Source organism: Balaenoptera physalus (assembly GCF_965194825.1).
Source record: "Balaenoptera physalus genome assembly, chromosome: 11".
In the NCBI taxonomy this organism is placed as follows: Eukaryota; Metazoa; Chordata; class Mammalia; order Artiodactyla; family Balaenopteridae; genus Balaenoptera; species Balaenoptera physalus.
Genome location: NC_138896.1, coordinates 58,378,564 through 58,406,058, shown reverse-complemented (window position 1 = coordinate 58,406,058; position 27,495 = coordinate 58,378,564). Strand labels below are relative to the sequence as shown.

Genomic DNA, 27,495 nt, shown 5'->3' with positions numbered 1-27,495 from the left:
GTTAACAAGTCTAGACAGTTATTTAATGCCAGCATGCTCAGCAGGGCAAGAGGCGCTCCATTCCTCTCTGTGAAAGGTGAGGGCCATTTATCCCTGGGAAGTATTTATGGCTTTGCACACCAAAACTTCTCTACAGGGGAGTTCATCACTGTCTTGTTCGTGAATGGGCAGAACTGGAAGCTCCTTGAGCCACAAAAAGGGGGAGGGGGCTGGTCACACAGGCAAAGGGACATTCGTGACTGGCTATAAAAACACTGTTGAAAACCTAATTGCAGACAAACCTTAAGTGACATGAGAAATCATTCATCACATATTAAGCAAAAAAAGCATTTTACAAACAGTAGAGTATCATCCTTCTTTTGTAAAACCAAAACAAAACCAACAACCACAAATTATATCTCTCCTATGAAATAGTAGAAAATCTTACTTTAAATATCAATCTTGGGGGAGACTTGGGGGAAGACTCTAGTTTCTTCCCTGTGTTTCTCAAAGTTTCTACAATGAACAAGTATTACTTCTGTTATTGGGAATAAAGCCCATAACTTATGTCTTATTATTTTTATTTGTTTGACCATTGATGGACAGCAGTTTCTTGTTCTTGCATCGGGATTGGGTTGGGGTCAAAGACTCTTGACAGTGAGGTTCTTTGCTGCCCTTAACTCTGCAGCTTCCAGGAAACAGGGCATGGGGGTGCAGGTTGCATTTGGGAACCAAATGATCTGAAACAGAACACGGAAGGGTGGGCCATTCTGGGCTACGCTGGCTCATTCTCCACTCACAGGTCTATTCACGGTTATATCGGAGGCTGCGATCCCCCAAAGTCTAACTCCATTTGGAATCTCGGCTGTGAATGTCCAAGGGAAGCCCATACTTGCTCCGACCTCCTAGAAAGTCTTTAGGATGCTCTCTCTGGCCAGAAAACTCAGGCACTCTCCCCCGACTCACACACCCACTTAGGCTCCTTCAATCATATTTCGGACAATTCACCTCTTTAGAATAGTAAGTACTTGCAGTGCCTTCATTACTGTACTGAAACGAATAAAATGCATCCTGCATATGATCCTCATCTCTGTGACAACCAAAAAAAGCTTCCACAAAGTTCCAAAATGACCCCTAGGGGGCTGTACAGCCCCAGGTTGAGAACCATCACTTCAGTGGTGGGTTGATTATCGACATGATGACTTCTGGGATAGTCTTAGAATAAGGACCATATCCTCAGCACTATCTGGCAGACCCTAGATGGTCTAGTCTTGGCATATTTCTCCAGACTCATCCACATCACTCCCAGCCTTGTTCCTACCCTCCAACCATTATCACTACTTCTTCCTCCAGTCTCAGAGCCACTGTCTGTGCTCTTCCTTCTTTTGGTAACACTGTTCCCTCATCCTTCAAATATTCCTTCCTCAAAGAAGCCCATCCTTACCTCCCAGACAGGGCAGACCCCCTAGTTAATTCTCTATGACACTGAGGACCTCTCTTTCATAGCTTTTGTCCCAGTTTATAATTTTATATTTAAAATCATTTGACTAATACTTTCCCTATTACATTATAAAGAGAACAGGAGCTGACCTGTCTGGTTTACTCTGCTTTCCACACTGCTCTAGCATACAGTAGGTGCTCAATATTTACTGAGTAAATAAAGGAACCTTCTGGGAATTCCCTGGCGGTCCAGTGGTTAGGACTCCGTGCTCTCACTGCAAGGGCCTGGATTCAATACCTGGTCGAGGAACTAAGATCCCACAAGCCCCGTGGTGCAGCCAAAAAATAAAAATAAAATCAAGGAATCTTCTGGAAGACACTTACATTTCCATCTTTACTGCTTATGAAACTACACTCTGATTCTCCTTCCCTATTATGGTTCTGCAAATGTCCCAGTCACTGCCGAAAGGATCTATCTTGTTAACGGCTGTATTCCCCACGCCTCGCTTGCACAGAGGTAAGAAGAGAGCAAATACTCAAGAAGTGAGAGAAGCCTCTTTCTACATGTCAGGGTGGGAAGGGGAAGAACTGCCCAACACTGGCCCATGTCTCACCCTATCTCCTTCCTTTCCACCACCCCAACATCACCCAGCTCTGACTTAAGCACACTGAATTAGGACGTGGAGAGGCCAACGGGGCATGCCCAGCCCGACACACCCACATTCATGTCTCAAGATTCAACTCAAATGTCACCTTGCTCAAAACCAAAGCAGCGGGCTTCCCTGGTGGCGCAGTGGTGAGGAGTCCGCCTGCCAATGCGGGGGACATGGGTTCGGGCCCTGGTCCGGGAGGATCCCGCATGCCGCGGAGCGGCTGGGCTTGTGCACCACAACTACTGAGCCTGTGCGCTAGAGCCCGCGAGCCACAACTACTGAGCCTGCGTGCCACAACTACTGAGCCTGCATGCCACAACTACTGAAGCCCGCGTGCCTGGAGCCTGTGCTCCGCAACGGGGGAGGCCGCCGCAGTGGGAGGCCCGCGCACCGCGGTGGGGGGTGGCCCCCGCTCGCCGCAACTAGAGAAAGCCCATGCGCAGCAATGAAGACCCAACACAGCCAAAAATAAATAAATAAAAATAAATAAACTATTTAAAAAAAAAACAAACAACCAACGCAGCTCAGCATGATTTTTTTTGTTAGTAACTAAAATGCCTCTACTTCCTAATTTTTAGTCCATCTAGACGCTATTCTTTGAGAAAAGGGAACTAAGTCCCTCTCCCCTTCAGGTCTGGCCCAAGCAGGAAACCAGAGCCCCCTCTACACACGCTCAGCACCCAGAGTAACAGAGCTGTGGATGCCTGGGCAGCCCTCACCCCGTGTCCAGGCCTGGGGCTGGCCCACCTTGGTAGGCCCTGCCTCTGGGTCTGTGACCTTGCGTCTAACCCACATCTCTTCCTTCACCCTCCCTTTCAAAACTACCACTTCTCCCTCACCATTCTGGCTGCAAACATGACAAGGAGTGGAGTCACAAAGAGCCCAGCCCAGTTTCAAAACATACCGAACAAACGGGAAAGGTGTTGAAATTTTAAAATTGTAAGGAAGAAAAACATGGGAAGGCAGAGAAGAGTGGGGAACAGGATAACAGGCCGGGCAAGGTCTGCGCTGCTGGAGGTCCCTGCAGCGCCGGTGGCACTCGGCGCCCAGGCCTTCGCCCTGCCCACTCTACAGTGAGCCCCATTCCGGCGACTCCCGCTCTCCCCAGATAAGTACCGGCTCCCCAAAAGGCCTTCCCCATTGACCGCTGCCGTCCAACGGCCCCGAGAACCGGCCCGCCCTTGGAACTTGAGGGGCAGGGCCCGGGACGGCTGCCCCAAGGGTCCCAGGGCTTTCTACCCCCGTGAACGCCTGGCCTTCGGACCCCGCGCTCGGGCGAGGGTGAGCCCCGAGCAGGAAGCCCTGCGGCGCGGAGTCCGGGGAAAGAGGCGGCGGGAGAAGGTCGGCTTCCGTGGCCTGAGCGCTGCCGCCCGGCCGCTCTCCACCCCCGGCCCGGGTCCGAAGCGGCGCGGCCCGAGAAGAGGAAGGAAGACACACAGGAACTTTGGCCGTGGTTTCGGTCACCAGCTCTCAGGCTCCGCAGAGTGGCTGGAAAAACTTGGGACCTCCGAGCTGGGGAGGCGCGAGCAGGCCGGATGGGTGCGCCGAGTTCCAGCGCGGGGGCTGCACGCGCAACTCGCCCGAGGAAGCCCCCTCCAACTTGACTTGGGCGGCGAGACCCCCGCCGCGGGCGCGTCCCCTCCGCGGCCACCCCGTGTGACCCCGGCTCGCGCCCGGGCCTCTCTTACCATCTGCGCCACTTTCAGCAGCGCTCCGTGGGTGCGGGGGTACACGGGGTCCAGCAGCCCCTCCGAAGAGCTCGCGCCCAGCTGCCCCGCACCGGCCCCGACTCCCGGGGCGCTGCCGCTGCTGCACGTGGTGCGGACGAGCCCGGGTCCGTGCGACATCGCGCGGCCCTCGCCGGCCGGCAGCCTCCAGCTGCCGAGGCCGAAGGCCAGAAGCAGAGAGGCTGGGTGGGGCCGCGGGGGCGTGGCGCCGGGGCGGGGCGTGGCGCCGGGGCGGGGCCCGAGCCCCCGGCCCGCGCTGAGGACGCCCACCCAGCCTCCGCCGGACGCGCAGGGGAGGGCCTGGCCTGAGCTCTCCGGAAAGGTGGCGGCAGCCCCCGCCCTCGGGGAGGCGCGAAAGTTGGGCTGGAGGGAGGGGGGAAACGGACGCACTGGGCCGTGGCCTTTCCGAGATGGGCGAGGCCCGGGCACAGCTGGGTCTCAGCCTCCTGGGATCTGGTGTGGGTGCGGCTGCGGATATGTGCTAAGGGTACTTGATTGAAGTGTAACTCACATACACTGAAATGTCCAAACCTTCCGTGTTCAGCTCCGTTGTTATGTATGTGTGTGTACACCTGTGCAACCACCGCCCACAGCAACAAATACCGGGCCGATACCCCCCAAAAAGTTCCCTCGTGCTCCTTCCCTCTTTCTGTCACTATAGGTTCGTTCTGCCTCTTCTCAGACTTGATGTACTTGAAATAATACAGAATATTTTCATTTGTGTCTGGCTTCTTTCACTCAACAAGATGCATCGAGATTAATCCCAATAAAGCTGTGGTGAACATTCCGGTGAGATTTTTTGGTGGACAGAAGCTCTCATTTCTCCCGGGAAAATACTTAATGAGTGGGTTTGCTGGGTCACAAGGTGAACATAGGTTTACTTCTAGTAGACGCTGTCAAACAGAGATGCTACATTGCACTCCTTCCGGGTTACTTTTATTTTTCTTTATTTTTTATTTTTTTATTATTTATTTATTTATTTATTTATGGCTGTGTTGGGTCTTCGTTTCTGTGCGAGGGCTTTCTCTAGTTGCGGCAAGCGGGGGCCACTCCTCATCGCGGTGCGCGGGCCTCTCACCATCGCGGCCTCTCCTGTTGCGGAGAACAGGCTCCAGACGCGCAGGCTCAGTAATTGTGGCTCACGGGCCTAGGTGCTCCGCGGCATGTGGGATCTTCCCAGACCAGGGCTCGAACCCGTGTCCCCTGCATTAGCAGGCAGATTCTCAACCACTGCGCCACCAGGGAAGCCCCCGGGTTACTTTTAAAATGAGCAAGCAGGACTACAGAAATGAAATGTTATCAGTGTCCTCTCTGAGCAGTGTCCCTGTGGCCACACTTGATATATCTCCAAATGTTTCGAAATAACACAAAAAAATCTACCTCATGACATCATTGGATGCCAGTGCTGTCCTGTCATCAGAAGACAGTCAATGTGGCAAAGTCCTGATAATTCTAGAATGTCGAGATACTCATGCAATCTGTTTTTTTTTTTTTTTTTTTTTTTTTTTTAACATCTTTATTGAAGTATAATTGCCTTACAATGGTGTGTTAGCTTCTGCTTTATAACAAAGTGAATCAGTTATACATATACAATATGTTCCCATTTCTCTTCCCTCTTGCATCTCCCTCCCTCCCACCCTCCCCATCCCATCCCTCTAGATGGTCACAAAGCACCGAGCTGATCTCCCTGTGCTATGCGGCTGCTTCCCACTAGTTATCTATTTTACATTTGGTGGTGTATATATGTCCATGACACTCTCTTACCCTGTCACATCTCACCCCACCCCCTCCCCATATCCTCAAGTCCATTCTCTAGTAGGTCTGTGTCTTTATTCCCGTCTTGCCACTAGGTTCTTCATGGCCTCTTTTTTTTTTTTTTTTTTTTTTCCCCTTAGATTCCGTATATATGTGTTAGCATACTGTATTTGTTTTTCTCTTTCTGACTTACTTCACTCTGTATGACAGACTCTAACTCCATCCACCTCATTACAAATACCTCCATTTCATTTCTTTTTATGGCTGAGTAATATTCCATTGTATATATGTGCCACATCTTCTTTATCCATTCATCTGTCGATGGACATTTAGATTGCTTCCATGTCCTGGCTATTGTAAATAGAGCATGCAATCTGTTTTGACAAGTCTCCCAGGTGATTCTGATGACCACTCAAGTTGAGCACCATCATTGCCAAAGTTGAGGCATTTCAGGAATTGTAATACCATGTTCTCTACTTGTGTGTACATTTGAAAGTCTTCATGACTAAAAAAAATTGCCTCTAATATCTGTTTTCTGTTTAGATAATAGTCACAGTGCCTTCCATTTCGTTCTCTATAAGACAAAGATAATTGCATCTCGGGGCTGCTGTGATAATGTGATAGCCGTGCAGTCGCTCTGTGACAGCTCCAGATGCATGTCGTTTTCCATACAGATTTACATCATCACTTTTGTACTTTTCCAAGGCTTCGGACCCCATCATGGACATGACAGGGGGTCTTTGTTGAAGTGAAGGCTTCAGGGAAGCAGAAAAACCCAGCAGTGGATAATTTCCCCTCCTTCCAGGGGCCTTCATCCAATTCTCCAGCAATCTTCTAAATCAGTGATTTTCAGTGTATGGTCCCCAGACCAGCAGCACCAGCATCACCCCGGAACTGGTGAGAAATGCAAATTCTTAGCCCCACCCCCCTCATCCGCCCCAGACCTGCTGAATCAGAACCTCTGGGGGTGAGGCTCAGCAATCTGTGTTTTGGCAAGGTCGGCCCTCCACCTCCCACGTGATTCAGAGGCATGCCGGAGTTTGAGAACCACTGGCGTTTCCGGAGTCCACTGGAGCTGAGCCTTGCCTGGGTTTCTCGGACTGCCGTTGGCCCATGTGCCACCCAGCTTAGATCGGAAATAATCACTGGTGGTGGCCATGCTGTGTTAATCACTTTATCATGATCACTTAAAAGCCCGAGCGAGAGGCTTGGCAGCACAAGAGCTGCGTGCTGATCGGGAGTGCAAGAAGAGGCTCCACAGACCAGACCTGCGGCCAAGTACACAGAGGTGTCTACACGGGGTGATGACTTCTTGGTGGGAAGGGCTGCCCCCTGGGGAGGAAGGGCTTTGGTGGGTGCAGGGCTGGGTGCACTCAAAAGAGGGGGCCCACCACCTTTGCCATCTTGTCTTGCCACCTCACCAGCCACATCTAGCAGCTTCCACTCCTTTGGACCCCATGCTCAAGCCTGAATGAACGTCACGGCCTCTGCTATATCATGCCTCTGAGTGTTTGTCTGAACTCTTTTCTCCACCGACGGCTGGTTAACAGCTCTTTATCCTTCAGTGTGTGGATGAGATGGCCCCTCCTCCTCCAGGAAGCCTTCCCTGACTTCCCACCACTTCCCAGTAAGGGTAAGGTGACCCAGGTGGGCTCCCATCATTTGATTAGGAAGTTGCATGGTGATACTGTCAAGTCATCTTTGGAAAATACCACCTGCCATGACTCCTATGAGAATTAGATAAATTAAGGCCTGGAAAGTCCTCAGCAAAGTGCCTGGCACATAGCAAGTCCTCAGCAGTGTGCAGGCTCTTCTGGGCCTTTATCCTGATATCCATGGCACCAATCACAATGCCTGGAACACAACGGTGCATCTTTATTACTTTTCAATTTGATAGTGGAAGAACCATTTATGCTTAATTGCCATGAAGCCCAAGGATAATCGTTACTATCAGATGTGACTAACAGGTCACATCAATTTCACTGGTCTATTAAATTAAAACTAAGTCTGAACATGAATGCTCACTCTGCATTATTTGTTGTGCATAAGGAATAATCTTCTACTTGAAAATGGGGGGAAACCTATCTGGAGATTCAAGAAAAGGGTAGCGTGGAAAGAGCACTGGATTCAGAGTTAGAAGACCTGGCTGGGAATCCAGGTGCCTCGGAGCAGGAATCTCCAGATCTGCAAAGCAGGGGGCGGCGCTGCTTACTCACAGGGCTGCTGTGAGGAGTGAATGAGATTACACGTGTTCAGGCATTTGGTACACGTTAGTGGACCCTGAAATAGGCTGGGATGGAGGACGGCTGTGTCTGGCAGGCTGGGGCACTGGCAGACGGGCAAACAGCATTCTGAGCCAGGACCTAGCAAAAACAAGCAAGCAAACAAAAAAGCAAAGACCTCTGGGCTGCCCTTGGTTCAGATCTGCCCTTTTGTTCATAAACCTTGACCAGCTTACATGCCTTGTACCATGTCCCTCCGATACCCCCAAGAAACGTCTGTAAACAACTGAGGGACACGAAACATTGCTAACGCTTGCTGCCCGGCTCAGGATGTTTGTACTTGGTTCCTGCCTACACTTGAGAATTTGGCGCTGACTCACACAGGTGGTCCCTGAATTACCCCCACCCCCGCCCAATGTGTCTCTGGAAAGCCCACCCTACGGTGGATGTCACGTTGCAGACTGATGTCTGGCAGTGGTTGATGAGAGCATGGTGACATTGGATGGGTCAGCAGTGAAGCTGGCCTTGGACAGTTTTCTCTCATTTTCTGATAATTTCCTGTGTGTTGCCATGACTTCTCAAGTAGACTGTAGGTAGGCTCCCTGTAGACCATCTGCTTTGTGAATGCTCTCCACTGGCTGTGACTTGCTATGCTTTGCGGCTGTACATTTGCAAGAGTGGGGCAATGGAGGACCCCTAACTCCTTTAGCAGTGGGACAGTCTGCATAAGGGTCCTGGTTTTATTTGCTTGACCTTTGGAATGAGGAGATGGGACTTTAGTTGCTGGTCTGCCCACAAGTGAAGTTATCTGGACCTCAGTGTTCCTATTTGTGAAATGGGCTGATAGCGCTCATTTTTGAGGTTCAAACAGAAATGAATCTGAAAATGTTAAGAAAGGTAACAAAGCAACATACAAATGTAAGGAATAATTAGATTTTTGTGCTAACGTTTTCTATCAGCATCAGTATTCCTATGAAGTTATCAGGACGGGAGGGAAGGAAGGGGAGAGGGAGGAGAGGAGAGGAGGCTCTTTTTCCTTCTTTATCCATGAAATCTTTCATAAATGAAATAAATGATGACCAAAGATGACTACACTTCCCTTCAAAAGGAGACCAAGGAATGGGCATAGTCCCCTGAATGGTTTTTACGCAATTGCTCTGGTCACCTGCCCACCTTTATAAGAGAACTTGAAGATGTTAATTTTTCCACAAGTAATAAGGATCCTTTTTTTCTTTTTGACCTGCTGAAACCACTGCCTTCTCTCGTCTTTTATTTAAAAATATTTATTTCCTGATGATGAAGGTATTTCCTGCTCAGTGTAGAAAACTGGGGGAAATTCAGAAAAAACAAAGAAAACTGAAATCACCCCATGATCCCACCACCCTTTACAGTTTGGTTTGCTCTGCCTTTTGTAAACACCAAGTTATACCACAAACATTTCCTGTTAAAAATTACTCACAAAGGGTTTTTAGTGGCAGCATTGATTTTTTGTGTGTGTACAACTTATTTTTCTCCATCATATATTTTTAGGAAGACAGCACTTTAACAACTGATCTTCGTTTTAATAACCAATCTAGCAACCACAGTTCAAGCACAGCTTGAAAAATGTGTTAAAAATACAAAGTTAAATCATTAATGATGGTGCTAACCAATTCTGACTCTGAATAAACTTGGGTTGTAGTGCATTCATTTCTAAAGTCTCTTTCAATGAATTTAATTAATTATTGAATCATTCTCCTCCTGTTAGGGTTTTAGGCTAATTTAGTTCTTTTTCCCCCCTATTATACATAAGACCAGGATTAGCATCTTTGTGCATGAATCTTAGACTCCTAAGAGAAACATCCCCAAGTTCAGGGAATGGATAATTTTTAAGGCTCTTCATACGTACAGTGAAATAGATTTCTGGAAATGTACCACTTCATCCCTACAGCCTATGTAGTTTTCACCTGGTTCCTTTCCTCACAGTACAGATGTTCTCTATCCACTAGGCTGGAGGAGCTGGAAGCTCAATGATGTCATCACGAAGAAGTTTCTTTCCACCTCCCTCTCTCTTCCAGTCACCTTCATCCCACGACTGGCTTCTCCTTGTGGTCGCAAGGTATTTGCCAACAACTTCCTGCCTACGCATTTCCTCAGAACTCCTTTCTCAGAACTCCCCAGCAAGCCTGGTCACGTGTCCCTGCCTGAACCAGTCGCTGTGGCTGTGGTGGGACTGGCTTAGGCCATTCCTAGAGCACAGTGGAGCTGGCTTTCCCCGAAGTTGCTGGGGTGTAAGTGGGTGGTATGGATGTGCAATAAAAACTAGGGTAGTCGGATAACAAGAGGCGGGGAGAAGGGATGCTGAGGCAGCAACAAGGCCGGCTACATCCTGGATGAGTTATTCCGAATATTCTAGAAAAAAGTCTGCCATTGACACACAAGTTTTCTCAGAACACACCTTCCAAATGGAATGTCTCTTCAACTTTCTTGCCACTCACCTTCCTAAGTTTCTGAAAAATCATCGCCTCTAGGTTGCCAAGCACTTTCCCCCAAAGCTGATCCTCCTAGACACCGAACACCTAAGTTAACTAAGTTTACTTGTAACAACACATACTCTAATCTTCCCCATTATTCTAGGTCATCAGCACTGGAACAGTTACCTCACCTTCCTGTACAGCTGTCTGCTTACAACTGGCAGCAAGAACGTAGCCAGAACATTTATGTAAGGCCAAGTTAGGAAATACTTCTCAGGTTGCCCTTTTTCAGTGTTAAGTGTGCACACGTCTGTCCCAGGCTTCTATGGGCTTTCCTCGGAAATATGGTGGGTCTGGTCCCAGACCACCAAGATAATGCGAGTCACAAAAATTTTTTGGTTTCCCGGTGCATAGAAAAGTTCTGTTTACACTATACTGTAGTCTATGAAGTGTGCAGTAGCATTATGTCTAAAAAACAATGTACATACTTGATTTAAAAATATTTCACTGTTGGGCTTCCCTGATGGTGCAGCGGTTGAGAGTCCGCCTGCCAATGCAGGGCACACGGGTTCGAGCCCTGGTCTGGGAAGATCCCACATGCCGCGGAGCAACTGGGCCCGTGAGCCACAGCTACTGAGCCTGCGCGTCTGGAGCCCGTGCTCCGCAACAAGAGAGGCCGCGATAGTGAGAGGCCCGCGCACCGCGATGAAGAGTGGCCCCCGCTCTCCGCAACTAGAGAAAGCCCTCGCACAGAAACGAAGACCCAACACAGCCAAAAATAAATAAATAAAAAATTAAAAAAAAAAAAAGAAATATTAAAAAAAAAAATTTTACTGCTAAAAAATGCTAACCATCACCTGAGCCTTCAGGAGTCCTAATCTTTTTGCTGGTGGAGGGTCTTGCCTGGATGTTGATGGCTGCTGATCAGGGCGGTGGCTGAAGGTCAGGGCATCTGTGGCAGTTTCTTAAAATAGGACAACAGTGAAGTCTGCTTCATCAATTGACTCTACCTTTCACAAATGACTTCTCTACAGCCTGCAGTGCCGTTTGATAGCATCTGACCCATAGATCTTCTTTCCAAACTGGAGTCAATCCTCTCAAACCCTGCCACCGTTTTATCAACTAAGTTTATGGAACAGTCTGAACCCTCGGTTGTCATTTCAACAAGCTTCACAGCATCTTCACCAGGAGCAGATTCCATCTCAAGAAACCACTGTCTTTGCTCATCCATAAGAAGCAAACTCTCTTCTGTTCAAGTTTTATCAGGAGATGCAGCAATTCAGTCCCATCTTCAGGCTCCACATTTAATTCTAGTTCTCTTGCTATTCCCACCACATCTGCACTGACTTCCTCCACTAAAGTCTGAGGGCTGGAATCAACTTCTTCCAAACTCCTGTCAATGTTGATATTTTTTACCTCTTCTCATAAATCAAGAATGTTCTTAATGGTATCTAGAACAGTCAATCCTTTCCAGAAGATTTTCAATTGACTTTGCCCAGATCCGTCAGAGTAATCACTACCTATGGCAGTCAGAGTCTATGAAAAATGTTATTTCTTAAATAATAAGCTGAAATGACTCCTTTATCTATGGGCTGCAGAATGGATGTCGTGTTAGCAGGCATGACAACATTATCTCATTGTACATCTCCATCAGTGCTCTTGGGTGATCTGGTGCCTTGTCAATGAGCAGTAATATTTGGAAAGGAATCTTCTTCTGGGCAGTAGGTCTCACAGTGGGCTTAAAATAGTCAGTAAACCATGTTGTCAACAGATGTGCTATCATCCAGGCTTTGCTGTTCCACTTACAGAGCACAGGCAGGGTGGACTTAGCCTAACCTTTAAGGTCCCTAGGATTTTCAGAATGGTAAATGAGCACTAGATTCAACTTAAAATCACCAGCTGCATTAGCCCCTAACAACAGAGTCAGCCTGTCCCTTGAAGCTTTGAAGCCAGGCACTGACTCCTCCTCTCTAGCTATGAAAGTCCCAGATGGCATCTTCTTCCAGTAGAAGCCTGTTTTGTCTACACTGAAAATCTATTGTTTAGTGTAGCCACCTTCATGAATTATCTGATCTTCTGCACAACTTGCTGCAGCTTCTACATCAGCACTTGCTGCTTCACCTTGCACTTTTATGTTAAGGAGACGGCTCTTTTCTTTAAACCTCATGAACCAACTTCTGCTAGCTTTAAACTTCTCTTCTGCACCTTCCTCATCTCCCTTAGCCATCACAGAATTGAGGAGATTTAGGACCTGGCTCTAGGTTAGGTTTTTTTTTTTTTTTTTTTTTTTTTGGCTTAAGGGAATGTTGAGGCTGGTCTGATCTTCTTTTTATCCAGACCCCTAAAACTTTCTACATATCAGCAGTGAGTCTGTTTTGCTTTCTTATCATTCGTGTATTCGCTGAAGGAGCACTTTTAATTTCCTCCAAGAACTTTTCCTTTGCATTTACAGCTTGGCTGTTTGGCACAAGAGGCTGAGCTTTCAGCCTGTCTGGGCTTTTGATATGCTTTCCTCACTAAGTTTAATCATTTCTAGCTTTTGATTTAAACTGAGAGACATGTGAGTCTTCCTTTCGCTTGAACACTTAGAGGTCATTGTAGGGTTATTAATTGGCCTAATTTCAATATTGTTGTGTCTCAGGGAATAGGGAGGCCTGAGGAGAGGGAGAGAGACGGGGAATAGCTGGTTGGTGGAGCAGTCAGAACACACACATTTACTGATTAAGTTTGTCATCTTATAGGGGCATGGCTTGTGGTGCCCCCAAACAATGAACAATAGTAACATCAAAGATCACTGATCAAAAAAAAAAAAAAAAAAAAGATCACTGATCACAGATCACCATAAGAAACATGAGAAAGTTTGAAATATTGGGAGAATTACCAAAATGTGACACAGAGGCATGACACGAGAAAATGCTGCTGGAAAAATGGCACCAATAGACTTGCTCCACATAGGGTTGCCACAAACCCTCAATTTGTATAAAACACAGTATCTGTGAAGTGCAGTAAGGTGAAGCGCAATAAAACGAGGTCTGCCTGTATGCCTGGATTGTTTTTTTTCTGTGAAAAATCTCTCTTTTCAATTTAATAATTGTCTAGGGAACAGAAATACAGACTTTTAAATTAATATTCTACCCAGGGCTGCATCTTCAGTTAGTGTTTTTAAATGTCTGTCCTCTAAGCAGAGATATTTTATGTATTTAAAATCTTTTGTGTGCTGATACCCTGAAGGGATTTTCCTATGAAGAGAGCAATTTAAAAATGTACAAAAGCAACTGACACTGAACATTCTTGTCTCTAGATTTTCTTACAGTTTTAAAATATTGGCTAAATATTTACCTTTTGGGGCTATGAGTTGGAAATAGCAATGGAGAGAGATTAAATGCCTAAAGCATTTCATTGATTTGCCATGAGTGTGGAAATACATCAAATTAAAACCCACCCGGCTCTATCAAAGAGAAGGTGATGGTTCTGGAAGGGCTGAGAGGTGAATGCAGACAGTGAGCACAGACAGCAGAGTGTAAGCACACTCTATACCATCCCTGTAATAACATTTTTCAACCCCAGAAACCTATTCTTCCTGTTATGCTGGCTGTGTTGCATGTGGCTTTGCTTTTTCCTTCTTTCTCAAGAGAAAAATTAAACCCAGTTCAAAACTTATAGCTTTAGCTGAGTAACAGAGAATCATTTTGTTGTCTAAAAACCCACACTTAAAAATTATTCATGAACAAAGTCTCTCAGTATTCAAAAGAAGAAATGATTTCCTTTCAGCCAAAAATAAATTTTTGGTGGTTTTTTGGGGTAAACTTTTAAGGCAACACAAAGGGTCATGCTCTTGAAAAGCCACATATAAAGACATGACAGCAAGTCTCCTCCGCATGGACGCAAATGAATCACGGATCTCTTGAAATAGATCTCTTTGGCGCTACGGGTTCAGGAAAGGCCTACAGCTGGTTGTGGTTTATTTGGAAGACATTTCAAAGTGGCTTATGAAACCTTTTACTCCAGAAGTTACTTCCTATGTATGTGTCCATGATTATAGAAATCACACTCTCACACACACACACACACACACACAAACATAAAAGCAGGCTTCTTTCTTTATGACTGTTTCCAGAAACAGAGACCTCTTAGGTTACAGTTTTTCTGCCTCTTATGGAGACTTGATTGCAATATAAAGTACTTTAAAAATCTACCAGGTAATGAAAGAGAATGTAAAAAAGAATATATGTGTATATAAATATATATAACTAAATCACTTTGCTGTACACCTGAAACTAACACAACATTGTAAATCAACTATATTTCAATTAAAAAAAAAATCCACCAGGTACATGCAAGGTGAACATGCTTCTGGGAGTGTGAGAGGGAGAGATGGACAGAGAGGCAGCACACACAAACCCTGACTAGTTATTTCAGCTCTTCTTGCAAAATCAGCGAGTCAGAGGCTGTCCGGGTGATGACTGGGAACGCAGCTCCAGAAAGATCGCAGCCCCGGTCACCTGCAGGTCTGCGTCACTGAAGCTGAAGCTTCATGGCTACATGCGGGACCCAAAGAGGCCTCTCGTGTTCCCCACCCCCACTCACTCCCACCCTCCACCCCACCTCTCCCTCTTGGTGTCCCCTCCCCCCTACCTTTTTGGACACACAACCCAAGAACATTCTTCATTGTTCCTTTCAAAGGTCTGGGGTGGGTGTCATTAGACACTGAAGAAATCCCAACTCTCCTTTATAGGGGGAAACAGAGCTTGGCTAAGGAATTAGATGAACAGGAAAACCAACGCAAACAACACACAACAGAAAGAAAACAGCACTGCCACACGAGCAGAAGAGAGGAGGCCACGGGGCCATGCCCACAGAGTGCACGGCCAAACCCTCTCCCTACCATCAACTATACTAACGTTTCTGTGGTTTTTTGTTTTGCAGTTTGAAAAATCACCCAAGATACACTGCCATTCCAGCAAGAACCACCTTGCCTAAAAACACTTCCTCTAAGTGCACATCTGCCTCCGGAACGGGGTTCTTCCCACTGTCTCATAATATCTAATAACAATGTTACAAAATATTAGGGCTTGGAGATTTGGAGCCTTTTGGTCCGATATGTTCCACCAAATATGGTACCTGTGTCTGTGTGGTCAGCAAGATGGTTTTTAAGGTACATGCAAGTATTTATCCTTTTAATGGTTATGAGCTTATTTTAATCTGTATTAGAAAAAAATACCACCAGCACATCAGCCACTGTGCTCAGAGCACCACTTAAGGCGAGCTCATTACTAAGTTCTAAGGCTAGTGTCTCATTAGATGCTTTCTGTGCCAACCAGTTGGCATGTGAGACTCATGCCACCGGCGATCCCCAGACTTGAGGAGATGGGTCTCTCCAACCACGCTGGCCTGGGGGCTGTGGACAGTGTCTCCTGGCAATATCACCCTAGGCAACCCCATGAGGATGAAGAACTCCCCCCAGCCCCCGGCCTCAGGCTTCAGCAATAGGTCTCCTTTCTTGAGTCAGATGCCACATTACCCTGGATTGTGAAACATTTAATGAAAAAAGAATCTGGCATTTTTAAAAGTTAGGTTTACAAACTTGATGCATTCTTAATATTAGCAATTTATCTATTTCTAATACACTGCCTGAGAAAATAAGGTCTATGAAGACATCAACAAGATAATTAAGATTCATTATAAGCTACAGCACTTTGCAAGTAAGTATCCAGTTTAATTATAACAAACCACTGTGAGCAAATTTAACTAAGTATATAAAAACATTAGTTAAATACAATTCTCTGGAAATATACATTATACCTACAGCTGTTTTTACAGTGAGATTCTTCCTTTTTTTTTCCCTTTTAATTCTCAAAATGGCAAATCACTGTATGGTCCTGGATCTCCAAGCTATAAAACTGAAATATGTGTTTCCAGCGTAGCAGACGGTGACCAGGAAGGCGAAGAACTGGAGAAAACAAAGCATAATAGAAATGGGGTTTAGGGCACATCCTAATTAGCACAAGTTATCATTTCACCTCTACTGAATAATGCACTTATGGCATCCCTTGACTCCAAGCTTTCTCATCTAAAACTGCTTTATTGGTTCAATTACCTTCCTTCTGAAACAATTTCAGACTAGGCTGTTTTTCTTTTTGGGAACCTATCTGGAAAGCCTGTAGTCTTACTCCAATAAGCCCAGGGTGTTCACGTGGGGGTGAATATGGTGGTGTGCATCTGAGAAAAGCCTGTGTATTTCTAATTTAGTATCGGTGATTTTAGACCAAGGCTTAACCTCAGATTGTCACAGGCTCAGTTTACACAAACAAGCTGAGTGGGCGGAAGGAAGCCAGGGGCCCCCAGGGGGTGTGAGTGCAGAGCTGGGAAAACGCCGGGCCCTCTCCTGGGGCAACCACAGCCCAGTTCCACCTGATTCTTCATTTTTTAAAAAATTTTATTGACGTCCAGTTGATTTACAATGTTGTGCTAATTTCTGCTGTATAGCAAAGTGACTCAGTTATACATATATGTACGTTCCTTTTCATGTTCTTTTCCATGATGGTTTATCGCAGGATATTGAATATAGTTCCCAGTGCTATACAGTAGGACCTTGTTGTTTATCCATCCTATACATACTAGTTTGCATCTGCCCAGCTGACTACTCGTGCTGTGTGCTAACTTGAGCCCTGTGACTTTTAATCTCACGTGGATCCACGCTCTTTACCCTTCAATAGAGATTTTGAAATATAGGTCAAGAATACGATAAACACCCATGGATCACCCACCAGCTTTAACATCATACTGTTGGTCTTCCTGTCTAACTGCCCGCCTCCCGCCCCCATCACTTCTACTGCGGATGGAATGTTATAAGGCCCATCTCAGAGAAACTTTTTTTTTTTTCAGAGTAACTTTTAAAATTAGTTTTTTAAATCTGAAAAATACACACTTATGGTTTAAAAATGCAAACAGTACAGAAGCACATAAATTAAAAAGTAGAAGCCCCTCATCCCACACTCCTCATGGCCCATCACAGTCCCTGGAAGGAACCTCTGCTGGTGTCTATCTTCCCAGGCATCCTTAGAGCATAAACAAACATTTCTACTTCAACACACAGAATCCTAGTGTGCTCATCTTCTGCCTCTCTCTCCCACGGACACTGTAGGCGGAATTATTCTTAGAATCCCTCAAATGTTTTTTTCTCCCTCAAACACTTATTTTGTTCTAGCATTTGTCTTTCACTCGAGCGGACTCTTTCAGCCTCTTTGTGCTCCAGGCCAACGGGAGGCCCCATGATGCTCAAACCAGGAAGTTCATTGCCAAGGTGTCCCTCCCGCAGGTGATGCTTTTCCCTGCAGGTTAACTTTGTCCTCCTCGCCCTCAGCCGGCCTTGGGGAGGGAGGAGGAGACCGTGGGGATGAAGTGCTCACTCACCGACGAGGCTGCCCAGCTGTTGAAGTTGTGACTGTCCCTCTCCGGGGAGACAGAAGACGCATCCACAATAGCGGCTGAGAGGTATAAGACGAAGGCACTGCCATTAAAGCACAGACCCTGGGAGACAGAGGTGCAGAGTGTTTAGGGAGCCTGGGAAGGTCTGGGCACACCCGGATCTCAGAAGCGGCCAGAGGCACACCTCGGCTGTGGCAAGGGGCCCACCTGGACTCGTGAGGGGGCAGGGGACAAGGGCGATGAGAAGGCAGCTCCTCGGCGCCTTGGGGGTACTCGGTGCACGCTGCTTCCTCGCTTACCAACGCTTTGAGGGGCTGCAAAGGGGCTCCTCAGTTGGAGCAGCGAACAAAATATCCCAACCAGAAGGCAGACGCGTCTGACGTTTAGCATCTGCCAGCAGCGAGTAAAATTTTCAAAATTTGGCTGTAAACATCTTAAAACTGGGGGAGTTTACACAGAAACCCAGATTTCTGGATTCTCTTAGGAAGGGGAAAAAAACAACAACAACAGAAGATCTAACGATCCTGGGAGCACATTTCCAGCTTATTTCTCTGTGAAGAATACCCTGCGGTTGTTTAAGTCAGTGCATCTGGGTGGCAAGGATTCAACAGGGTTTACGCTCACTTGCATGACTTTCTGGTCTCTTCACACGTGTGAGTGTGGAACCCCAACATGGAGGGGTGTCCTGACTGCTGGCCAGGGTTCTAATCACTACTCAGGCAGAGGAGCTCCCGGAGCAGGATGACATCAGAAAAAACTGCTGGATGGAAGTTGAGAGACATGGGCCCAATTGTGCGTGAACCCGTGCAGAGTCAGGAGGCTCCAAACCTCAGTTTCCTTAGCTATAAAATGCGGACACACCTCACGATGATAAATTCTGAAAATGCAAATCAGAGCATTTTCAAACCCGGGAGTTTCAGAAGGGAGCAGTGTTAAATAAGAAAAAAAAAAAAAAAGTAACATTAAAGGCAATATTTTAAGTTCTTAATGTAATAAATCAATGAAGGAGGCTTAGGCTTGGAGGAGAGACAGACTAATAGATGCTCTAGGCCAGAGGTCAGCAAAATAAGAACCCCGACCAGCAGTCAGGAGACCAAGACTTTGAGTCCCTTCAGAACTGTCACAAAATAGCTAAAAATATGGAAGTGGCTTTGGCACTGGCTAATAAAGAGCGGCTGGAGAGTTCTGAGGCACATGCTAGAAATATGGATGTTTAAGGAGATTCTGGTGAGGTCTCAGATGGAAATGAGGAATATACGTTATCGGAAACTGGAGGAAAAGTGATCCTTGCTATAAAGTGGCAAAGAACTTGTCTGAAAGGTGTTCTAGTGTTTTGTGGAAGGGAGAACTTCAAGCAATGACATCGAACGTTTAGCTGAGGAAATTTTTTTAGCAAAGTGCTGAAGGAGTGGCCTGGTTCCCCCGACAGCTTGGAGGAAAATGCAAAAGGAGAGAGATGAATTGAAGAAGGAATCATTAAGCAAAAAAGAACCAGAACCGGGACTTCCCTGGCAGTCCAGTGGTTAAGACTCCGCACTTCCAATGCAAGGGGTGCGGGTTCGATCCCTGCTCAGGGAACTAAGATCCCACATGCCGCACAGCGTAGCCAAAAAAACAAAAAAAACAAAACAAAAAAGAAGGTTTTGAAAAATTCTCAGCTCAGCCATATTGCGAAAAATGAGAAAGCTCTTTCAGAAGAGAACACTCAGGGTGTGGCCGAACAGCCTTTTGATAAACAGATTACAGGTACAAACCACAGATCTAATCGACCATCTTAGCAGAAGCCAGGAATAGGTAAGGGATTATACCAGTAGAAACATTACCAGTTTGAACTGAAGGGGATGCAGACGGGCCAAAATGAAGGAGGGCTGTGGAACTTCTTGGATTCTATGGGACAGAACCATAGAACTATTTGACTGCGAAATAGCTTTATCTTTCAGGAAAAGAATGAATCGCCCGAAGGTGATTCAGAGATCATCAGGGCTGCCACTCCCATCGCGGGCCCAGTGGGCAGGCTGGTTCCTCCTCAGTTTCAAAGGGTGGGATTTCTGTGAGTCAGGATATCCCTACCCAGTGCCACAGGGGCAGGGCCACCCTGCAGAGACACCAGGGTGACATTGCTACCCCAATGCACCGGGAAGGCAGAGCACTGAACCAAAAAAAGGATTGTTCTGGAGCCTTAAGATCAGATGGAATTTGCCTTGTAACTTTTGGGCTTGCTGGGGACCTGTCACCCCTTCCTTCTTTCCTATTTCTCCCTTTTGAAATGGGAATGTCTATCTGTACCTGTCTCACCGCTGTATTTTGGAAGCACTCAATTCGTCTGGTTTCACAGGTTCATAGCTGGAGAGGAATTTTGCCTCGGGATGAACTGTACCTCGAGCCCCACCCATATCTGACATAGATGGTATTTAAAGGAGACTTTGGACCAAGACTTTAGTTGATGCTGGAATGAGTTTGGGGGATGTTGAGATGGAACAAATGTATTTGCATGTGAGATGGTCATGATTGGGGGGGCAGAATTTTTTTAATATATTATTATTTTTATTAATATTAGTATTTTTTATAAATTTATTCATTTTTATTTACTTATTATTTTTGACTGTGTTGGGTCTTCGTTGCTGCACGCAGGCTTTCTCTAGTTGAGGCTAGTGGGGGCTACTCTTCATTGCGGTGCACAGGCTTCTCATTGCAGTGGCTTCTCTTGTTGCGGAGCATAGGCTCTAGAGCACGTGGGCTTCAGTAGATGCGGCACGTGGGCTCAGTAGTTGTGGCTCGTGGGCTCTAGAGCGCAGGCTCAGTAGTTGTGCCGCATGGGCTTAGTTGCTCTGTGGCAGGTGGGATCTTCCCGGACCAGGGCTCGAACCCATGTCCCCAGCATTGACAGGTGGATTCTTAACCACTGCGCCACCAGGGAGGCCCAGGGCAGAATATTATGGACTGAATGTGTCCCCCCAAATTCATATGTTGAAGCCCTAACCCTCAACGTGATAGTATTTGGATACGGGGCCTTTGAGGTAATTAGGGTTAGAGGAGCTCATGAGAGTGGGGCCCCCCTGAGAGGGTTAGCACCCTTCTAAGAAGAGACGAAAGGGAGCTCACATCCTCTCTTTCTCTCTCTGCCATGTGAGGACACAGCAAGATCAGCAGGCATCTGCAAGCCAGGAGGAGAGCTTGCACCGGAAACCAGCTGTACTGACACCTGATCTTAGACTTCCAGCCTCTAGAACTGCGAGAAATTTCTGTCATTGAAGCTTCCCGTCTAGGGTATTCTGTTTTGGCACCCAAGCAGACAAAGATAGGTTCTGTAATCTACACATTTTCTTATCTATTCCCCCTGCCCCGCCCCCAGGCTGTGTCTCCCTTTGTAATCATGCACCCAGCATGCAGTCAGGACAAGAATCCAGTCACTCTTGACTACTCCTGCTCCCCAGTGTGAGGTCACCTAGTTGTTCTAACAGTGACTTTCATTTTTCATTCCAACTCTTCACCTCTCAACATCAAAGAACTCTGGTACACAAAGGGTTAAAGCCACGGCCCCAGGAGGGGTTTGGAGGCCAGAAGATCTGCTGAGGCTATGCCCAGACACACCTGTTCCTAGGTGACACTGTTTATAGGGAATTAACAAAACAAGAGTGTACGCAGAGAACAGAGCTTCTCTTGATTCAGTCTTCTGGGGACTGGTTTGCTACTTTGCCTAAAAGGAATTCCTGGACCTTCCAACAGTGCTGTGTCACGCTCAGGTGTAAAACACCTGTGCTGCGTTCTCCCTGACTCTGCCCTCTGCTTTGTTGGCAGAGACAATCCCGAATTGTCTGGAGAAGGACTAAATTCCGTCCTACCTAATGGGCAGTGAACAAGAAGAACGCCCACGGTTTCCTTACCACCGCGGTCCAGGGCACCTGGGGGATCCTGGTGTAGGTCATCGTTATGTAGATGATGAGGAAGAAGACGGTGAGGACCCAGTAAAACACAGCGACAAACATGACCCAGCCAAACGCAGGGACCCGGAAGTACTCAGTTCCAGCGATCAGTGTCCATACCAGCAGCCCCAGAACCTGTGAAACGGGAGAGGCCGTGGAAAGGAAAAGGGAGGTGGAAGAGAAGATGGAGAAGGAGGAGGAAGTGGGGACAGAGAAAAAAGTAATTATACAAAGTGTCAATCACAATTTTTACTCATATATATGGGTACATGTACCAAATGTGATCTGGCCGCAAGCTCACATTCTTGCAAATGCCAGGAAGGTAAAATGAATGAACAGAACAGGCAGGGCAGAGACCAGGACAAACAAGAAACCCACGCCTTGTTTCTGGGGGAAGTCTCTGCCCAGCTCCGGCCAGCTGTGGGCTGGTTTTCTCCATCTTTCTCCCACCCCCACCCCCAGGAGAACACAGAAACTCAAGTTTGTACATGATGACCTCGATTTTTAAATGTCAGCACTAATAAAGAGGGGCAAAACAACACACATCTGTGGCTGGAATCTGCTCCCGATAGCTGTCAAGGGAACAAGACATAAGTTATGCATTTATTCCAGCAACGGTCACCCGACTTCACTGCTGCTACAGAGCAAGACCAGCCCGAAGCCCCACCACATCACCACTGAGTGAAGGAAGGATGCTGGTCTACGCTGTGTGAGTCTCTGGTCCTCAAGGAGGGAGGCCACGGCGAGGTGTGCCTTCCAGGGCCCAGGAGGACTTTATTCCTAACCCATAGGAAGGAAAGTTGGCATCTAAACCCTATTCCCAGGAGACAGCATCAGGCATGTGGGACGGACTCTGGCAGCAGATCTGGCTGCTGTGTAACTTGGGACAAGCGATTTCCTTCCTGTCTCAGCTCTCTCCATGGGATGTGGGACAAGACATGAAACTGACTCTGATCACAAAGCTGGTCATTCGGCGTTGACACCTGAGCACCTGCCCTGAGCACATGCCACAGGCCAGGCTTCCTGCTCCGTGGGCCCCGAGGGTAGAGCAGGGCAGAAACCAAACAGACCTGCTCATGCACGACTTAGAGTCTCATGGGGGGAAATATCTGAATAGTTACAGTTGGGAAAATGCTCTGAAGGAAATAAAGGGTGTGACAAGGGTCTGTGACGGGGGCTGTGACCTTTTTGGCAGGAACAACAAATGTCAGAGGGGGCTGTGCTGAGGAAGAGCCTGAAGACCCTCTGGGAGCTAGTAAGACGGGCAGAAGACACCGTCCCAGGCAGAGAGCATGGCATGGGCAGAGGGCTGCTGGGGAAGGGCCTTCTAGAACCTGCAGGAGAGTGGAGGACGTTAGGACATGGGTACAAGATGTTAGAGGGCTTGGGGAGGGTCAGATTACGTGGGCCCAGGACACCTAAGGATTTTGTACTTTATCCTAAGAGCTACAGGAGGATTCTGAGCAAGACAATGATAAGATCAGGTTAAGTTTTTGCAAGATCACTCTGACTGCATGGTGAGAACAGGCAAGCAGAGTGTGGGTAGGGGTAGGGAAGCACTTTGGAGACGGCTGTAATAATCCAAGTGGAAGAAGATGATGCGCCAAGATGCTGGTGAATACTGGGAAGTGAGTGATTCAAGGCAAATTTCAGAAGGAGACAGGACCTTCACAGATTTGATAGATCAGATTAGGATAAAGTGGAATTACCCCCAGGTTTCTGGAAAGACTCCCCAGTGGATTAGGGTGTCACTTCCTCAGCTGGAAAGATGAAACAGGAACAGGTTAAAGGGCTGACCTGGGCTCAGTTTACAACCTATCCAGTCTAGGGGAGCCAGGGACCTCAGGATGGGGTTAGAAGTGGACAGTCCAGGGGGAAGAGTTCAGGCCCCTCTTTAGGAAAGAAGACTTCCTGTTAGGATCACTTAGCCCTCAGACAGGCTTCCAGGGGACCTTTTAAACTGTTCACTGAGACAAGCCCACTTCCCTGGCGAGGTCTGGATGTCTGTGCTGGGGAGCAGGGAACAGACTCTAAGTGCTGCTGCTTCCCCTCCTTAGAGCTGAAAGTTGATGTTCTTTTATCTGCTTGATGTCGTATATGAATGCCAAAGAAACATTTAATGGAGATATATTTTTGTGTTTACATTTGTGGCAATGGAATTTATTGCAAGTGAAGAAGCACAAAACAGGATAAAATCCCAGAAGGTGCCAAGCCTCAACACCCATGGGGTTTTGGTCTGGAATTCATCACAACTGACAGGTCATCTACACACACAGGTGTGCTATTCCGCTGGATCAGTAAGACAGGTAACACACCTCATCCAGCATGGTAGGGTCTGAAACAACAACAAGGGCTTCTTGATTCAAACTGAAGGGGTCAGAAGGGGCCTCTGTTGATTCACACAGGAAATAACCACAGGAAGAACCACGGCAACGTGGCAGCTGTCTCTCCAGGAGTGTGCAAGAGTTTAAGAGTTGCCAGCGTAAGCCTGTGCCAGCTAAACAGGCTTGGCTAACAGCTCTTGGCTCTGAATGTGAAAATGGTTTTCATTATTAAAGCAAGTGGAGTCCACTATCCAGAGACGCTCTGTCTAAAGTGCTAGCGGCGGTCATCTTTTACACACAGAGATAATATCGCTAACTGAGCTGTCTCTCAAAAAACAGGAATCCTTGACCCAAGATCTCACCAGCATACACAGGAAAAGAACTGTCAAGAAAAGAATTACTCTACCCAAGTGAATTTCCTAGGTAAGTGAAATATATCCAGAAGCACACTTTTTGTCTCTCACTATAACCAATACTGATGAAAAGCACTCTACAAAAATAGCTCCGTGTGTGTGTGTGTACGTGTGTGTGTGTGTGTAACTAGATCTTTATTTGTTTAGACTACAAAAATACTGTTTGTTTTTTCACTGATAAACATTATTTTAAGCCAACCCTTTTTTTTGAATGGTAAATCTAAGACAAAAAAGTTTACGAAAGTGGTAAGTGCAGGTAAAAATAAGCACAGCAGTATAAAAACTATATATAAAACACACAAAGAAGTCACAAACACCAGTTGTAAATTCTCGAGAAACCAATATAAAAATTTTACATCCAGCCTTCCTAACTTCTTTCGCTTGCATTTATAACTACCACCTGCAAATCCTTTTCTTTCTCCTTTAAAAATACGGATCACTCAGTATATGGTGCCTATAACTTGTTTCTTTCCGTCAGCCATGCCACCGAGGACCTCTTTCCAGATCTATGTCGATTTTAACAGCTGCCCAGTTTTCCATAATTCATGTAACCAGTTCCCTATGGAGAAAAATTTAAGTTGTCTCCTTTATGTTTGTACAAAAAATACCCAGGGAACATTCTTATATAATGTATACCTCTGCAAACCTGAATTCCAGGATAGATTTCTAGAAGTGGAATTTCTAGAATATTTTAAGCTTTCAAATTACTGTCAAATTACTCATCAAAAAACTTGTGCTGATTCATCCTCTCATCTGAGTATGCCTGCTCTTCCCTTCCAACCTCATTAAATGCCCAGGTTTTAAATGATTAAAAACCTGACTGAAAAACAAAAGAGATCTCATGTTTTGCCCTTCACTGCTTGACTGAAGTACAGCACAGAGAAAAGTGTACAAATCCTAAGTGAACAGCTCAATGAATTTTCACAAACTGGACCAACTTGTGTCACCAGCATCCACTCAAGAAAGAGAACATGTCTAGCACCGCTGCGGCGGTGGGGGGGGGGGGGCTCCATCACGCCTAGTTACTCCTTCCCTCCTCCGAGGGTCCCACCTCCCCTGGTTTCTGTCATCCTGTTTTGGAACTTCACAGAGATGGAATCCTATTGTCCATGCTCCCATGTTTGATTTCTCTCACTCAACATTGTTTCATCCACGACACTGAACGTCATTTGTTCACTCTCTCAGCTGCCCCAGCGATGGTTCTCAAACGTCAGAATCAACTGAAGGGCTTGTTAACCTACAGGTGGATGGGCTTCCCCCCAGAGTTTGTGATTAGTAGTAGGTCTAGGAAGGGATCTGAGAATCTGCATTTCTAAGTTCCCAGGGGATACTGCTGGTTCAGGGACCACACACTAAGAACAGATGTGCTGTATCCTTCTTGTTTATTTTAGTTTGCATTTTCCTGATCAGTCGAGGATGGAAGAGCATCTTTTCAAATGCTTATTAGCCACTTCTAGTTCTGATTTATTGATGTTTTAAAAAAATCACTTTCTTACTGATCTGTAGAAATCTTTACATAACAGGGATGGTAACAAACTACATATGTGGCAATATTTTCCCATCCAGCTTTTTTAAATTCAGTCTTTAGTCACACGGGAGTTTAAAATTTTTACACAGTTAACTGGTAGCTCTTTGAGCCTTCTTCTATTCCTATGTGCTTAGGAAGGGCTTCCTCAGCACAAGATTATAAAAATATTCTCCTATATTTTCTGACAGTTTTGTGTGTATGCTTAAATCTTTAAACAAACTAGAATTGAATTCTATATACAGGGTGAAGAAAGTCCAACTTTATTTTTTTTCTAGCAGATGGTCAGGTGATCTGTTATCACTTACTGGTGACTTCTCACATTTTGGGTCAGTTTCTGGAATCTTCATTCCACTCATCTGTGTTGACTGCTGTGCCAGCACCAATTCCTGTAGCTTCAGCATGTATTGTAGGCTTTTGGGTAAAGATGTCAAAATGGACACATGAATCTAACTTTGTTCCTTCCCCAAACCCTTCTAAAATTATCATCAGAATGAGATGAATAGGAAAGGAGACAAAAGGGACACATTTTTGGAAGGGGCTCCCCTGAGTACACAGCAAAATGGATGAAAACAGACTCAACCGAGGTTCAGAAATCTCAGAACCTCAGGTGCAAAGAGAAGATGTTTTGAACAATCAAAGAACCACCAAGGATCAGAAAACAGAAAGGCTTTTAACCTTTTCCAGAAGCAGACAGAATGTTAGAAAATAATGGCAAATGCTTTCAAATTGGAAAGTGGTTTCTAACCCAGAAATTACCCAGGAAAATAATCAATGAAGAGCAAGAGGCAGACTTTTTTTTTTTTTTCAGATATGCAACATCTAAAAAAAAATCCACCTTCCACACCTTCTCTCTCAGTAATCTACTGAAGGATATGACCCAACAAAATGAGGGTATAAACTCTAAAAGAGGAACTACTGAGTAAACCAACAGAACTCTGTGGGAGAAAGGTGAGGGTAATCCCCAGAAGGAGGGGAAATCCAGGCATGACAAACGCCCCAGGCACAGAAGGTAACCAGGTCAGATCGCAGCCGAGTGACTCAAAAGACAGGGACTTCCCTGGTGGTCCAGTTGTTAAGACTTCACACTCCCAATGCAGGGGGCCCCCGGTTCCATCCCTGGTCAGGGAAGATCCCCCATGTCGCAACTAAAAGATCCTGCGTGCCGCAACTAAGACCCAGCGCAGCCAAATAAATAAATAAATATTTAAAAAAAACAAAAACAAAAGACAGGCATGGTGAAGGCCATCACCACCGTGCCTTTCGTCACTTTACCTTCTTCTTAACCTGGTGAGTCTATTAGGGAATCTGCTCCACCCCAAGTGAGGGAGGAAGCCAAGAAAGAGGAAGACAAGGGATCCAGGAAACCAGAAAGTCAGCCCAACAGAAAGGTAAAGGGAATGCCAAGGTGAAGGGAGATCCCCAGGAGAAATGCATCCAAGATAAAAATGAGAACTCTGATTATCTGATGGGAATGGCTTGTGGGAAACTTTACTGAAAGGCTATTAGAAAAATGCGAGGTGGGGCTTCCCTGGTGGCGCAGTGGTTGAGAGTCTTCCTGCCAATGCAGGGGACGCAGGTTCGAGCCCTGGTCTGGGATCCCACATGCCGTGGAGCAACTGGGCCCGTGAGCCACAATTACTGAGCCTGCGC

At 46.4% G+C, this 27,495-nt stretch overlaps 2 protein-coding genes across 3 annotated transcripts in view; both read right to left on the bottom strand.

The window, feature by feature from the left end:
- CMTM7 (CKLF like MARVEL transmembrane domain containing 7) overlaps positions 1-4,157 on the bottom strand; it is a 42,153-nt gene extending 37,996 nt beyond the window's left edge. The window contains exon 1 of one of the 2 annotated variants that reach the window (XM_082411874.1): positions 3,761-4,157. In XM_082411874.1, coding sequence (XP_082268000.1) covers positions 3,761-3,919 — 159 coding nt within the window. In that variant the 5' untranslated portion in view covers positions 3,920-4,157. The remainder of the gene's footprint in view (positions 1-3,760) is intronic. The other variant, XM_082411875.1, reaches the window with a different exon arrangement.
- Positions 4,158-15,924: 11,767 nt separating this feature from the next.
- The window catches only part of CMTM8 (CKLF like MARVEL transmembrane domain containing 8), a 95,083-nt gene continuing 83,512 nt past the window's right edge, over positions 15,925-27,495 (bottom strand). Inside the window, exons 2-4 of the mRNA XM_082411879.1 lie at positions 21,542-21,715; positions 17,643-17,759; positions 15,925-16,179 (exon numbers count right to left, since the gene is read on the bottom strand). Coding sequence (XP_082268005.1) covers positions 16,096-16,179; positions 17,643-17,759; positions 21,542-21,715 — 375 coding nt within the window. The 3' untranslated portion in view covers positions 15,925-16,095. The remainder of the gene's footprint in view (positions 16,180-17,642; positions 17,760-21,541; positions 21,716-27,495) is intronic.